This window comes from Podarcis pityusensis (assembly GCF_964106645.2).
Source record: "Podarcis pityusensis genome assembly, chromosome: Z".
NCBI classification, from domain to species: Eukaryota; Metazoa; Chordata; class Lepidosauria; order Squamata; family Lacertidae; genus Podarcis; species Podarcis pityusensis.
This window is the reverse complement of record NC_138044.1, coordinates 22,517,190-22,531,552: the sequence shown is the minus strand read 5'-3', so window position 1 is coordinate 22,531,552 and position 14,363 is coordinate 22,517,190. Positions and strand designations below refer to the sequence as shown.

The 14,363-nt window shown below is 44.1% G+C and overlaps 1 protein-coding gene across 1 annotated transcript in view; it reads left to right on the top strand.

Moving 5' to 3' along the window:
- The window catches only part of SLC16A2 (solute carrier family 16 member 2), an 88,869-nt gene extending 74,952 nt beyond the window's left edge, over nt 1-13,917 (top strand). The window contains exons 2-6 of the mRNA XM_080989870.1: nt 862-1,006; nt 8,038-8,500; nt 11,005-11,148; nt 11,551-11,779; nt 12,088-13,917. Of these exons, the coding sequence (XP_080845996.1) occupies nt 862-1,006; nt 8,038-8,500; nt 11,005-11,148; nt 11,551-11,779; nt 12,088-12,308 (1,202 nt within the window). The 3' untranslated portion in view covers nt 12,309-13,917. The remainder of the gene's footprint in view (nt 1-861; nt 1,007-8,037; nt 8,501-11,004; nt 11,149-11,550; nt 11,780-12,087) is intronic.
- Nucleotides 13,918-14,363: the final 446 nt, after the last annotated feature.

The window sequence follows — 14,363 nt, the reverse complement described above, 5'->3', positions numbered from 1 at the left end:
TTTCATAGCATTTATTTGCAGCTTGATTGTAAAAGAAATAAACAGCTCAGAAAACTCAAAGCGATTTATGAAAAGAACAAAAGAATATTTTTTCCCATGAAAGCAGTCAAAAACAGCTATTTAATACATAAAAAATAATAATTAAAATCAATGATAAGCTAAAACATGACTGCTGCCACATTAAAATATTGAGTTCTTACAAATACGGAATGGTTAATACGTGGCACTTAGACCAGGGCCAGTTTTATGAGTCAAAGTGGTCAACTGGGCATATATGGGATAAGGCATCTCAGGGAAGCTGGTCCCAAGTTGTGAAGGGATTTGTATACTTTTAGTTAACGTTTTGAACTTGGCCAGGCAGAAAATTGGCAACCAGCACAAGTCTCTGAGCACAGGTGTTATATGCTGGCAAGGTCTCACTCCTGTCAGCAATCGTGCTGCAGCATTCCGCACTAGCCGCAGCTTCTAGGTCCAAGTGCAAGGGAAGCCCCATGAGGAGCACATTGCAATAATCCAGTCTTGAAGTCCTCAGAACATGAACTACCGCCTGATACTAATGCCTCTTGCTTGTCTGGATGAAGGATAGAGAGGAGTTTGTGTGTAGAAAGCCTCCTGCAGAAAGGTAGCATTTACTGCTTTTCCTGCATTTTTGTGCCTGGCCCCGCCCACTTCTGGGAAGGCTGCCCACAAGGGAAAGTGACCCTTGGGAGGAAAAAAATGTTACCCATCACTGGTCTGGAGTCTAAAAGGACTTAACTGCACCTTGGCTTCTTTACTGCCATTGATGCCCAACTGGATCTTGCTTGTATCAGGTGCCGTTCTCACCTTCCTCTCCTCCCATCTCTCTTTTCCTGTCTGCAGCCTGGGTTGGATCCTTGGGCATGGGGATGATATTCTTCTGCTCTCCTATCGTGAGCATCTTCACCGACCGGATCGGCTGCAGGACGACGGCTGCCTCGGGAGCAGCCATCGCTTTCATAGGGCTCTTCTCCAGCTCCTTCACCAAGTAAGTCTTCAGAACTTTGATCCTGCATCACTGTCCAGCATTAATGTCTGGTGTGAATTGTGCTTTAGGGCTCTTCTTATACTCTGTTACCAAACCAAGGCAATTGGTGTTTTAGCGAAGAAGAAGAAGAAGAAGAAGAAGAAGAAGAAGAAGAAGAAGAAGAAGAAGAAGAAGAAGAAGGACCTGTGCACTGTGTTTTTCTCTTCCTGGTTGTCACTTCAGATCAGCTGCAGAGGTCCACTTGCAATGCAGAGGTCCACTTTAATGGAGCATAATGGCAACTAGCCACGAGGGTTATAAGAATAAGAATTTATTATTTCTACCCTGCCCATCTGGCTGGGTTTCCCCAGCCACTCTGGACAGCTTTCAACAGAACATTAAAAACCGAATAAAACTTCAAATATTAAAAACTTCCCCAAACAGGGCTATGCTCTGCCTTCCATGGTTGGAGGCAGCATCCTTCTGAATACCAGTTTCTGGGAACCACAGGACAGGAGAGTGCCCGTGTGCTTGGGTCCTGCTTGCGGGTTTCCCACAATAATCTGGTTAGCCACTGTGAGTACAGTATTGGGGCTAGATGAGCCATTGGCCCAATCCAGCAGCTGTTTCTTATGGGGTAATGCTAGAAAAAGCCAGTTTGTGGCATTCATCTTAGATGGTCCATCCCATGCATGCAAGCAACCGTCTGAAGTGCCTGATTCTGTTGACACCCTTCAGAGCGGCATGCATTTGCAGAATGTTGCACATTCAGGAAACTCAGCCTAAGAAGGGGTGCAAGTTGAGGGCCCAGGAGAAAATATTGTCCTGTGTACCTGGCTCTAGCTAGCCTGAAACATGGAGCCTTCTAGTTATTTTAGAGACTTGCAAAGGGCACCTTTCCCCTCTTCTCCACCTCATCCAACCTCCTCCTGCGCCCCATCCACCCTTGGTGCTGTGCAGTATAGTGCAAAATGGCTCAGGATCCAAGCTGTCTGCCTGATATTTGGGTTTATTGTTGCTACTAAGATGCAAGAGGAAAGGATATATTTCAACCTCATCACGTACACATTCCCTTCACAACCCTACTGCTCAACCCCAGGGTATTATTAGGCTCAGCCAGCCTAGTTCTCTCTTCCCCTTCTCCTCATTTACCCGACCCCAGCTGACTCTCAGTGTCCTTCAGCCATAAACACAATTCTTAGGCTTGCACAGCCCGCCTAACTGTAAACCCTTTGGTTGTTTCAATGAAGTCCTATTCAGAGCAAACCCACTGAAATGGATAAACCTAGTCAGTCATGTCCATTAACTTTAATTTTATTGGTTTTTCACATAATGCAATAGAAGATTCAAAATGTAGAACAAATAGGAAAAAAGGATAAAATCCTGGAAGTAAATAAAATAGTATACCTAATAGGAGATAAGGTAACAAGAAAGGAGAGGCAATGCACATCAAATAAAGTGGCCCCATTATTTTCAATATAAGTATTATGTGTCCCAACAAGGAAGGTAGCAAAGTTTGTTGCAATAGTTTGCATTGATGTAGGAGATGATTACTTCTACAGGGTCTGGTTCTGCTATTCCATTCTTAGCTCATACGTGAGTCCAGGATTTTAACGAAGCGGTTGGGCAAGTCATATGAATCCCATCTCCCCCAAATCAAAGGCAGCAGCAAGAACAGAACTTCCTGTCATTGACATTCAGTCTGAACCCAGAAATTCCCTCTTCATGCAGTGAGGAGTTGCCTTTCTTACTTTTATGTTGTGCTGCAGCATTCTGCATTAACTGCAGCTTCTAGATCAAGCACAAGGGAAGCTCCACTTAAAACACATTGCAGTAATCTTGTCTCCAAATAATATTCTCTTACTATATAAAATTAAATCTGCATGCCTAGGGAGTACTCTGAGTATGCAGAAACTTTCAGTCAGCCTTGTTTTGCTTTGAAATTTACAAGCATTCAGCCACCTATGTTCAAATGTTTAGTGACATAAAACTATTCCCATGCCTTTTAGAGCATTTTAACCACTGTGGTGCTGCTCTTAAGATGTCGTGGCCTATAACTCTCATTGTCCTTGGCCATTGACCATGCTGGTTGAAGATGTTGACTGTGGTAGTCCAAAACATTTAGAGAGGACCATCACGGTGGTTACCCTGGTTTAAGCTTTTAGTGCCGGTTGAATGCTAGAGGGACTTGGGCCCAACAACAAGTTCGGCTGAAGCAGGATCAGCATCTTCTGAAAGCCTCTTGGGTCCTTTCAGGGATTGTCCACACTTGACTTATCCTCTGCCCAGAAAGCAGGGAGGGGTCCAAGTGGTTTCCTCCTTCCCCGCTCCTTTCCTAGGGAAAACCTGCTCTTCAGTGCTCAATCAGAGCAAATGTCAATCTGGAGAAAACCTGAATTGCCAGTAATAGCCATCTGCCTACTTGGAAATAGACCATCTTCTCTGAACTATAGCCCAGATGGCCACATCCTTCAGCTTTCAAAAGAAGATTTTTTTTTCTGCCACACTAAAGTCATTAATAACTGCTAAACGCAACATTAACATTAAAAAACAGAGGAGGTTCATGTTTTTATGTAAGCCAGAACACAATGACAAATGGCCCTTGCAAGCTTTGCTTGGCTATGCATACTAAAAGGAAACATCAGGATATTAAATGGGTTTTTAGCGAAGAATGCATTCTTGCCATAAAATACTTATTTTCCCCTCAGCAATGTGCTGTTCCAACCAAAACACAGAGTTCTTTTTCTGTTTATTTTTAGGGTTTCAAAATGTCTGAGGCTTTCATGCTTGCTGCAAGTTGCAGGTTAGATTTTCAACAGATTTACAGGCCAGCACAATTGAAACCATTCAGTCTTCCTCTATCTTTGAAGCATCGTTGGGCGGCCAAGAATTCCATTCCATTTGTCCTTTATAACCTGTAACTCCTCCAGCCAAGCTTCAAATTATAGGCTATGACCAGAATCCTCAAGTTTAAAAAACACAACGCCACAAACTGCTGGAAAATAATGGAAATAAATCATGTTGTTATGACTTGAGGTTGGGGGTGGGAATACCACTTTTATGTAACATTGTAAAGTATCTTAAAATCTCTGGATACAATCCAGCCATAATTAGGCACTGTTAAGAGATTATGTAAATGTTGACTTCATTGTATTGGCTTGTATTAAATTCAGATTTCATTTTCAACTCCACTCACTTCAAGCAAGAGAGCTAAGCACTTATTGTAAACAAGTGGTGTTTTTTTAAAAAAGGAGAATAAAAAACTAAAGACATGTTGAAAGTGTCCCACTGAAATCATTAAATTAAAATGCCACAGCTTTGGCTGGATCCCACCCAGCATTCAGCTCCAGAAGAGAAACCAGGCAAGATATTGCCCAACTAAAGCCTTAAAAGTACAGTCGTACCTTGGTTTTCGAACAGCCTAGTTCTCAAACGTTTTGGCTCCCGAACGATTGAAACCCGTAAGTGACTGTTCTGGTTTTCAAGCGTTCTTTCGGAAGCCAAACATCCGATGGGACTTCCACAGCTTCCGATTGACTGCAGGAGCTTCCTGCAGCCAATCAGAAGCCATGCTTTGGAAGTCAAATGGACTTACGGATCAGATTCCATTCGACTTCCAAGGTACGACTGTATAGTGACATTGGAGAGATAATCTAAACATGAGGGCAAGGCAGAGGACTCCTCCACACTGCTGTCGTTACTGCAGCTGCCTTCTGCAACATGTTCTTGACACAATAGTGATTAATGGTGGATTTGTTCCGCTTTATTACTTGTTCTGCAATGCTTCCCCAATGCTACCACATTATTGCTATCAAGAGGGACTGCAGCATGACAAAAGTGGGCCAAAAAAAACCCCTCAGAATTTTTTATTTATTTATTGGGAAGTTTTAGAATGTGTACTGTTTGGCTACGAGGCAGTATGACTGGCCCAGAACATTTGCAGGCCAAACATCCTTGAAAGTGGGGGTTAATTTTTAACACAGAAAGTTGCCTTATACCAATTCAGTTCATCTAGTCAAGTATTGTCTGGTCCTGATGGACAGCAGTTCTCCAATGCCTCTAGAAGGGTCTGTTTCAGCCCTGTCACATGAGTGGTGGTCTTTTTGTAACTAAAGGTGCTAAGAATTGGACCTATTATTTATGTGTGTTGCAACTCAGCTATAATACCTGTTACCGGATACTCTTTGAGATGGAATGGAGTTCTAAATGGATGACATGGAGTAAGATGACACCTCAGCGTGCAGTACCACTTTCTGTACAATACACCCCAATTCTTGGTAGTTCCTCCACCCTCAGAAGCTTGAATGTGTTTGCATACCCTCCAACATTTCTCCAATGAAAATAGGGACGTGCTGTTGTTGTTGTTGTTGTTACTATTATTATACCCCCACCCATCTGACTGGGTTGCCCCAGCCACTCTGGGCGACTTCCAACATATATAAAAGCATGATAAAAAAATAAACATAAACAAACTGCCCTATGCAGGGTTGCCTTCAGGTATCTTCTAAAAGTTGTATAAGTTACTTATTTCCTTGGATCAGGGGTTGCATAACTCCAAACCCTCTAACATTTTTCCAATGAAAATAGGGACGCCCTAAGGGAAAACGGGACATTCTGGGCATCTTCTGTAAATCTGGGACTGTCCCTGGAAAATAGGGACACTTGGAGGCTCTGTGTTTTGTGACACAGTAGAGTGCATTTTCCATGGTAGCTCCTCAACTGTGGAACTCCTTTCTCATGAAGGTGCATCTGGCCCCCTCATTATACAGCTTCCGGACGATGCTGAAGACACATCTCTTTACTCAGACTTTTGACACTTGAGATACATCTTTTCAGGGACCAACTTATTTATGTAATTTTAAGTTGTTTTAAACTGTTTTTAATAATGCATAATTTTGTTTTTTAATAGTAGTATTGTACCTTAATTACTGCGACTCAGCCTGGGAAGGGCAGGTAATAAGAAAAAGAAAAAGAATACACATACCCCATGGTCAACAGACTTCTGCTGCTTTGTCAGAGGTTTCAGATCATGTTCTGAGATGGCAAATTAGGCTTAGCTACCATGGGCTGTGGCTTTGTCATCTCAAGAAAACTAAGCAAAATCATTTACTTGAAGACACTTTCCAAAAGGGCCGATAGATCATGGACTGCACCGAATTTTGCCGAGGGTTGCACAGAATATTTGAGAATCTGCCAAGTACCCGCACCCCAGCAGGAGGTCTGCTAAGAACCTGCTGCAATGAGGAGGTAGATTCACTGAAGGAGGAGAGGCATGGAGGGCATCTTTCCCAAGGAGCCTAAAATCTGTGCTTTGTTTGATTCTGATGTGGGGCGTTGACTTCATTTCAGCTAGCCTTGAAAACTTTCATTTTTGAAAGCTGAGCTGTGAGGGAAGAAGTGAGTGGAGATCTTAATCTGTTCTGGGATCTGTTCTCCATCTCTGCACATTGGCACAGTACAGTTTGCATTTTTTTAGTACAGAGAAGAGTTTCGCCTTTGAAGTAGCTGAGCGCTGTAGCTGTTAGTGGCTGTGATGTTGTGCTTCTCCCAAGGTGTCTCTGATGTGGTTCTGGAAGAACTGAAAATCGGCTTTCAGGACAGCCTTTGAATAGCATCAGGTAGAAATTGTGTGTCTCCTTGTGCTTGAGTAGCCAAGGAGAAAGGCATGTCGTGGAATAAATGATACCCTCATAAATGTTTTCTTAATTTCCTCTTGCCTCATTTCTTGTGGGCAGGACCACCTATACCTGCCTTATTAGGAGCAATTTATGAATGTTCTGTTTTTAGAAAAGAATAAGATGTTGTTTTAAGTCAGTTTCCTTCCACAGTACATTACAAGGTTCAGCAGACAGAGCTTTGTTGAACTTTCTGCTGAAACGCAGAGTGGATGAAGCTATATGATTATCCTTCTGAAATGAATGGCATCGCCTTCTGGCAGCCATCTTGTTATTACTTTTTTAAAAAGAAAGAAAGAAAAAGTCTTAGTAGTTGGAAAGTATTGGAGTGATGCTGGTAGAGATTACTCCCAGAGTGGTATTATTTCTGGGTTAGCGGAGTCTGTAACCTGAAGCATCTGTAACCTGAAGCGTCTATAACCCGAGGTACTACTGTAGTTCTGCATCAAGGGCTGGGGTGGAGGGCAATGATTAGAGATTAGGGATTCTCAACACAGCAGTTTACCAGACTATAACTCCCAGTGCTGTAGTGCAGATAGGTCTACATAAAAGAGGAAGGCTCTGTGGACCAGACCAGGATATGTCTGATGTCAGAGATAAACTTTGTAGTAGTAGTAGTAGTGGTAGTAGTAGTAACTTCTGTAGTAGCACCACCACAGCTACCCTGGTCTATAGAATCTTCTCCTAAGGGAGCCCTTCCTGGTGCCAACTTCCTCATCTTTTCAGCACCAGACAAATAGATTTTTGGTCCTCTGGGCATTTGAGTAACATCATTGGCTGGATGAGTTGATCTTCTTTCCTTTAGGTTGTGTGTTCAGCTTAGGTCGGGATAGTATGTTTGAGAAGAGCCCTTTTATGATACTGTATCCCTGAATCTGGTTTTAATGTGCTTATCTACTTTTCACTGTCTTACTTTTACTTTGATTTAGTTTACTAAACCTAAGTTGTTAAACTCCCCACATACCAGAGGTGCATCTGAAACCCTCATTGTAGAGCTTTCGACGAATGCTGAAGACACATATTGTTGTTGTTGCTGCTGCTGCTGCTAATATCCCTCCTTTTCCCCAAACTCAAGGCAGCTTACACAAATTCAGACAACACAGATAAATTACAAAAAACCTGAAAACATATAAAGGATAATCATTAAAAGATAATTGAACCCTAACAGGATTAAAACAATATAAAAATCAAACATATTAGAAAACAGATAATAAAAACAGGACAGCACTATTGAAAGCCCTTTCTTTAAAAAATAACAGTCAGTTCCCAAAGGATAAAATAAAATAAAATAGGCTTCATCAGATGGCGTAAGAACAATGACATGACAATGACAACGGTGATGATGGAAAGTAACTGGTGTTTATTTGTTTCCAACAGGTCTCTTGAAGTCCGTTATTTCACTTATGGAGTCCTCTTCGGCTGTGGCAGCTCCTTTGCCTTCCAGCCCTCTCTGGTCATCCTTGGTCACTACTTCAAGCGGCGCCTAGGCTTGGCTAATGGCCTGGTGACGGCTGGCAGCTGCGTCTTCTCCATGGGCCTGCCTTTCCTCTTGAAGATTGTTGGCAGGGCCATTGGGCTGGCCCACACTTTCCAAGTTCTCAGCGCCTTTATGCTCGTCCAGATCTTCTTGTCCCTAACTTTCCGTCCCATGTTCCCTTCGACCTCTGACCCCCACGATGTGGAGCATGTGAAGCTAGACAGCCGGAGCTGGCGGCAGCAATGTGCATCGCAGATGCGGAAGTATTTCAGCCTGAGGGTCTTCAGGAAAAAGACCTACCGGATCTGGGCTTTCGGGATTGCAACTGCCGTTCTGGGGTACTTTGTACCTTACATGCATCTGGTGAGAGGAGGAGGAGACAGTTGGGGGTTGGGAAAGGTTGATATAAGGGAGTGAGGGATGGTGAAGGTGGTTCAGAAACCAGTGTGATTAGTTTTTGATGAAGAAGCTCCACAGGAACACAGCCAATCTGAGCAGGAGGGAATATTATGAGACTAATTCTGATTGGCTGACTTTCCTCCTACCTGGTGAGACTGTAAAATTGGTACATTGCCACTGAGATAAATTTCATAATAACGATTGTGGGTTACACAGATTCCTTATTGCATGCCAGTGCTTGAGAGACTTCGCTGTTATTACAAGCCACCAAAAATAGTTCATTGAAAGTCAGCCAAGTTGGAAACATAAGAGCTATCCTGAAACTCAGCATCTTGAGAGCATTCTGCTGCCTCATCAATGGATCCAGCACTGTAGTTAAAGTGAAGGAAAACAGTTCTCTTTGCCTAGTGCTGAGTGACATGAGATGCTGTAAGTCACAAAGCAGATATCATCTTACCCATTTGTTTGCTTGCTAAACTTATACAACGTATTAGGAAAAGAAGAACAAGCAACAACAGCACCAGCGTCCCCCATAACAGTGATAGAATACTTTGGCAGCATGCTAACAGTAAACAAAACAAACTCCAACCTACTGACTAGCAGATAAAAATAAAAACTCAACACCAAGAGCGTTGGGCTAGGACCTGGGAGACCAGGGTTTGAATCCCCACACAGCCATGAATCTCACTGGGTGACCTTGGACCAGTCATTGTACCTCAGCCTAACCTACCTCACAGGGTTGTTGTTGAAATGAGGGGGAGGACCATGTAAGCTGCTTTGAATTCCTTGGAAGGAAAGGTGGATATAAATGCAATAAATAGTAACAGCAACAATATCCTCCCTAGCCACCAAATCACTCACATTAACCCAATTTTCCTTCTTTTAAATCTCTCCACCCCACCCAGGAGTCTGGCAATAAGGCCAGCTGCTGTAAAGTTGTGGTGGGTGAGTCCAGGGTCCTCCAAGAATGGTCCAGCACCTCTCCTCTAATTTCAGGGGGAGCAGCAGCAAAAGCAGAGTAGGAAGATGGTAAAAGTTTCACCTGCTCTGCACTTGTTTTGGGTGTTGCTGTTCTCCTGCTGCTGGAGGTTAATTTATTCAGTGATATGAGATTTCAGGGCAACTGAAAATACTTATTCAATAGGGTTGAGCACTATATCCTAGGCATTGTTATCCATTTTTAAAGTGAAATTTCAGCTTTTTTGCCGTTACAGTGGTTGGTTAGAAACAAGCTTGTCTTTTAAGACAGCCTTTCCAAAGCAGACGCCTTCCAGATGTTTTGGGCTGCAACTCCCATCAGCCCCAACCAGATAGCCATGCAAGGACTTTGCTGCCCTTCTTATCACTCTGTGGTGTGGAATACCAGGATTGTGTACTGGGCAACTGAGTAGGGCATCAAAAGTCTTTCAGAATCCTTTCAAGATCCCCTTCAGTGATATATACAGTACTTCATTTTCTCTCTGCAGAAACCCAAGGAGATGTTGTGCCTGCATAGTGCACCATGTGGGAACCTTCTAGAACAGGGTAGGGCATTGCACATTCTTCAGAGCCTGTTGGAGATTATGGATTATGGCCGGAGAGTGTGCAAAACTGATATATGCATATTCCCCAAGTCCTGTTGGGATTGTGCATAATGACTAGTGAATGTACAATTTTTTGTTTATGTATATATATAGACGTTCTCCAAGACATGTTGGGGCTTACATATGTTGACCAGGAAATTACACCCTTCCCTCTTCATGGCTGGATTATGTGCACATACTGCATGAGGCCTGGTTGTTATGCACATTAACCACCCAACTTACCTCTCCCTTAACATGTGATGCTTCTTGTGAAGTGGAGGAACAATATGGTGATAGGAACATCACATTATGACTGTGAGGTAGGTGAGTCACCATGTGGAGCTGCTTTAAGGGTCTCTGGTTCCAAAAGTCCCCTTAGGCTAGACTTCAGCTTCCAGTTCCTTAAGGCCCAGTACAAGACAAAGGATTGTATGCAAGGCTGTTCCAGTCATGGTGCCAAACTAGATCTCTCTGGAGAGCCAAAATGCGAGTGGCACGTGCTTTTGTTTCATGGAGCCATTCTCATGATTGACAGCTTTCTGGTCCCCAGGGCCCAGACAGTGCTGTGAAGGAGAGGAAGAAAATAAACATCAGGCATTATGAATGAAATAGAAAGATAGGATCCGCGTCAAAACTTGATCATTGAAGGTGCTATTGTTACAATGCTTAGCAAGGGTGACTGGGGGGGGAAATGAATTCAGAGCAGCAGACAACCTTGCTAGTGAGGCAGATCATTGGAGCTCCTCAATCCATAATTCACTGCTAACCCGAACATTGTCTCTGCTGCTGTGGTCCATTCACACTGCAGGTCCCAGGGGTTGCTTTTGCTTCAAGCTCCTGCAGGTGAAGCCCACTAACAAATGCACACTTGATGTCCTTGTTCCCTCTATCTCCTCACTTTCCCAGGTGAAGTACGTGGAAGAGGAGTTCAAGGAAACAGAAAGGGCATGGATTCTGCTGCTTTGCATTGGAGCTACATCAGGGGTTGGGCGTTTGGCTTCAGGGCCAATAAGTGACCTCATCCATGGGCCGAAGAAGATTTACCTACAGGTAGGCAGCGAATCTCTGAGTTGTTACAGCATTTGTAGTATTGAAGGATCACTTCCAGTCCGCCTCTTCAAATAATCTTTTGGGAAGGCCGTCCATTTCTTCATGGCCCAGTCAGTGACCTCCTGCCTTCAGAGTGCAGGTGCTCTGTGCATTTAAGCCCTTCCTACAGGTGATACTTACTTTTAATATTTAACTGGAGCATCTGTGAGAGGGGTGAGTTGTCTGGCCCCCAGACCACTGATGAGGATAGAATCACTGGGCCCTGAGAATACACAAATCAGCCATCCTTCCTCTTGCGTGCTGTTCCTAGTTTACAGTCCTTTCAGTCTCTTAACCCCCTTGGATGTGGTGGAGTCGCTCCAAGTTTGTTGCCTGAATGACACCAGTATTTTGTCTCCTCAGGTTGCCTCCTTTATACTCTTGGGTATAATGTGCATGATGATCCCACAGTGCCAAGAGTTTTGGGGGGTCATTATTGTCTGCCTTTTCCTTGGACTTTGTGATGGACTCTTCATAACCATCATGGCTCCCATTGCTTTCGAGCTGGTTGGGCCCATGCAGGCATCTCAAGCCATTGGTTATCTCCTGGGACTTATGGCCATTCCAATGACAGCAGGTCCTCCAATTGCAGGTAAGTGAATTGTCAGGCTGGGTTACCTTGATCAGAGTAAATGGTTTTTGGAACATCCAACAGGACTTCTCCCTGCAGAGGCATAAGCAATTGATAAAGGGTGTGCAGACTCATACTGGGCTCTTGCCTTATAGCCCAGAAATCTCCATGTAGCCGCAATTGGACCTGCACCAGTACCAAAATGTGCCTGGCACCTGGGGAATTTGGAACGCTGTCCAAGTAGCACAGCCACGAGTGCATTCCAAAACAGGCGGAAGGTACCAGGTTGGCAAAAGCTGGTGATAAAACCATTCTTTCCTGTTTTGTAGGATTTCTTGGTGAACATTTTGGGAATTACCACCTCGCCTTCTATTTTGCTGGTGTTCCTCCCATTGTTGGGGGTCTAGTTCTGTCTCTTGTTCCTCTGATCCATCAAAGACAGCTCAGGAAGAAGCGGCTGGATTCTGGGAAAGACAAGATGCTGGTTTCAGAGACCATTATGAACGGAGAGCTTCTCCCCGGTTCTCCAGCCATGGAGGCCCACATGTAAAGCCATCCTTCAAATCTCCCAGTGCCCTGGTGCACACACTGTCACCACCAGCATTCTCTGGCACTGTACCTGAGCCCAGCCCTTCCCGAAGAGGAATCGAGCTTCTTCGATTGTAGGCAAGGACTGGTCACGTAAGGACAATCCTGATTGGACAGTTTCACCTTTCAAGTTGATTCTGTTTGGCTCTCTCCTACAGAGAGAATTCTTGTAGCGCTATAATTCGTTTGCCCTGCTATGATTGTTGGCACAGCAATGGATTACACATAGGAAGGTGTTAAAAGTTTTTAAAATAGATTCCTCAGTCCAGCCCCCTCCTCTCCACCACCAAAATTTTAAAGCCATGCTTGGATATCTTGCCTTGAAAGTGGAGTTTAATCTCACTGTGAGATCCTTTGGGAGTTAATTTTGTATCAGCCAAATTCTCAAAAGTCTGAAACACTCAAGGAGGCTAAAAAAGGTAAATTCTGAATCATGTTTTTTCTTTTGAATCTGACTCTGAAATTGTAGGAAAGCGTCCTTGGTTTTCCTAGCAGCCTTTTTCAGATAACTTTTTTTGCCACCTACTTTTACTAAATACATCCCACTGTCAAAAGGATCCCTCTCTGCTTCCTCCAATTCAACAGTCCCTGTGGCAGATATTGCTTCTCTCAAGGTATGCTGTCCAGTGTTTTCAGAATAGTGTTCTCCAGCCATTGCCTCAGTGGGTTCCATTGCATAGGAAAACAGATTTAACTCTTGAAAGTGTGGGTGGTGATGTCCAACTCACTAATACTTTCAGTTTGGCAAAATGTAGTTTATCTCTCTCCATTAATAACTCATTATCGTCCAAGTCGCCACCCTTCCGACTTGCAGATTTCATACAGGACCAGATTTAGAATAATTCTTTTACTAGAAAGAATTTACAGAGCAGCGTTTCCGTGTGCTGCTCTGGTTCGCCAGAAGCGGCTTAGTCATGCTGGCCACATGACCCGGAAGCTGTACGCCGGCTCCCTCGGCCAATAAAGCGAGATGAGCGCCGCAACCCCAGAGTCGGTCACGACTGGACCTAATGGTCAGGGGTCCCTTTGCCTTTACTAGAAATAATGCATTTGGTCCTTAAGGAGGACTGCTCCATAGGAATTGATATGTGCATTTCTCTCCAAGATTTTTTCGACTAGAATAGTTGAGGTTGATAAAACCTCCCTCCTCTTTGCCACAAGGACCTGAGATATTCATTCCAGTGCAGAATCTGCATCCCATGTGTGGAAACAGATTTTCTGCATGCAGAATTGTGTTGAGTGCCCAAGAACCCTCTGCGAGAGGGTCTGGGTGGGGAGGACCAGCAACTTGTTACCACATGTGGGTCTTCACAGGAATCTCCATTTGGAAGCATGAAGATTGGTCTCCTAGGAGCATACTCTTCTTCCTGTGAGCAGCAGCCGACATGTGCACAGGCTTCTGTTATACTTGGGAGTTCCCTGGATCAGGGTAATCTTTACGTGGGAAAAGTGGTTCCTTAATCCCCTTGCACAATCATCATATTTCTTCTGGTTTGGTCTGGGGTCAGTGTTGTAGAAGCTCCCGAAAGCAGCCAGGCATTTGCCAAAATAAAAACTTTGCTTTAACCCCAGCTGAGATTTTGTGTTGGGTCATGTGCTGATGTCTTTCTGCTTACTCACCTTTGACTTCTCCATCCAGTGTCACCTACCTCTTGGGAAAGGCCTGTTCAGGTGTTCGTATGTGGGGGTTCAGTTCCAAGGGTTCTGTGTATACATGAAAATCAGTATACTCAAACTCTTGGAGGTGCAAGTGAGTGGTAGGGAGAGGAAGAACCCCCCCCAATACTCCCAGAGCCCACATGCCAAGTGGGCCTTGCCTGGGAAACAAGGTGGAGAGCTTAGAAGCTGCCAGGTAAGGCCCTCTCAGCAGGCAAGCTCTGGAAGGCTAAGGATGCTTGCACGAGATCTTGCAGGAACTCAGATGGCACTGCGAAATCTTATGCAAGGATCCCTGAACCAGCACACTGAGCAGGCCTTAGACCTCAAGCAAAGCAGAGCTTTAAAGTTCTTTATACGC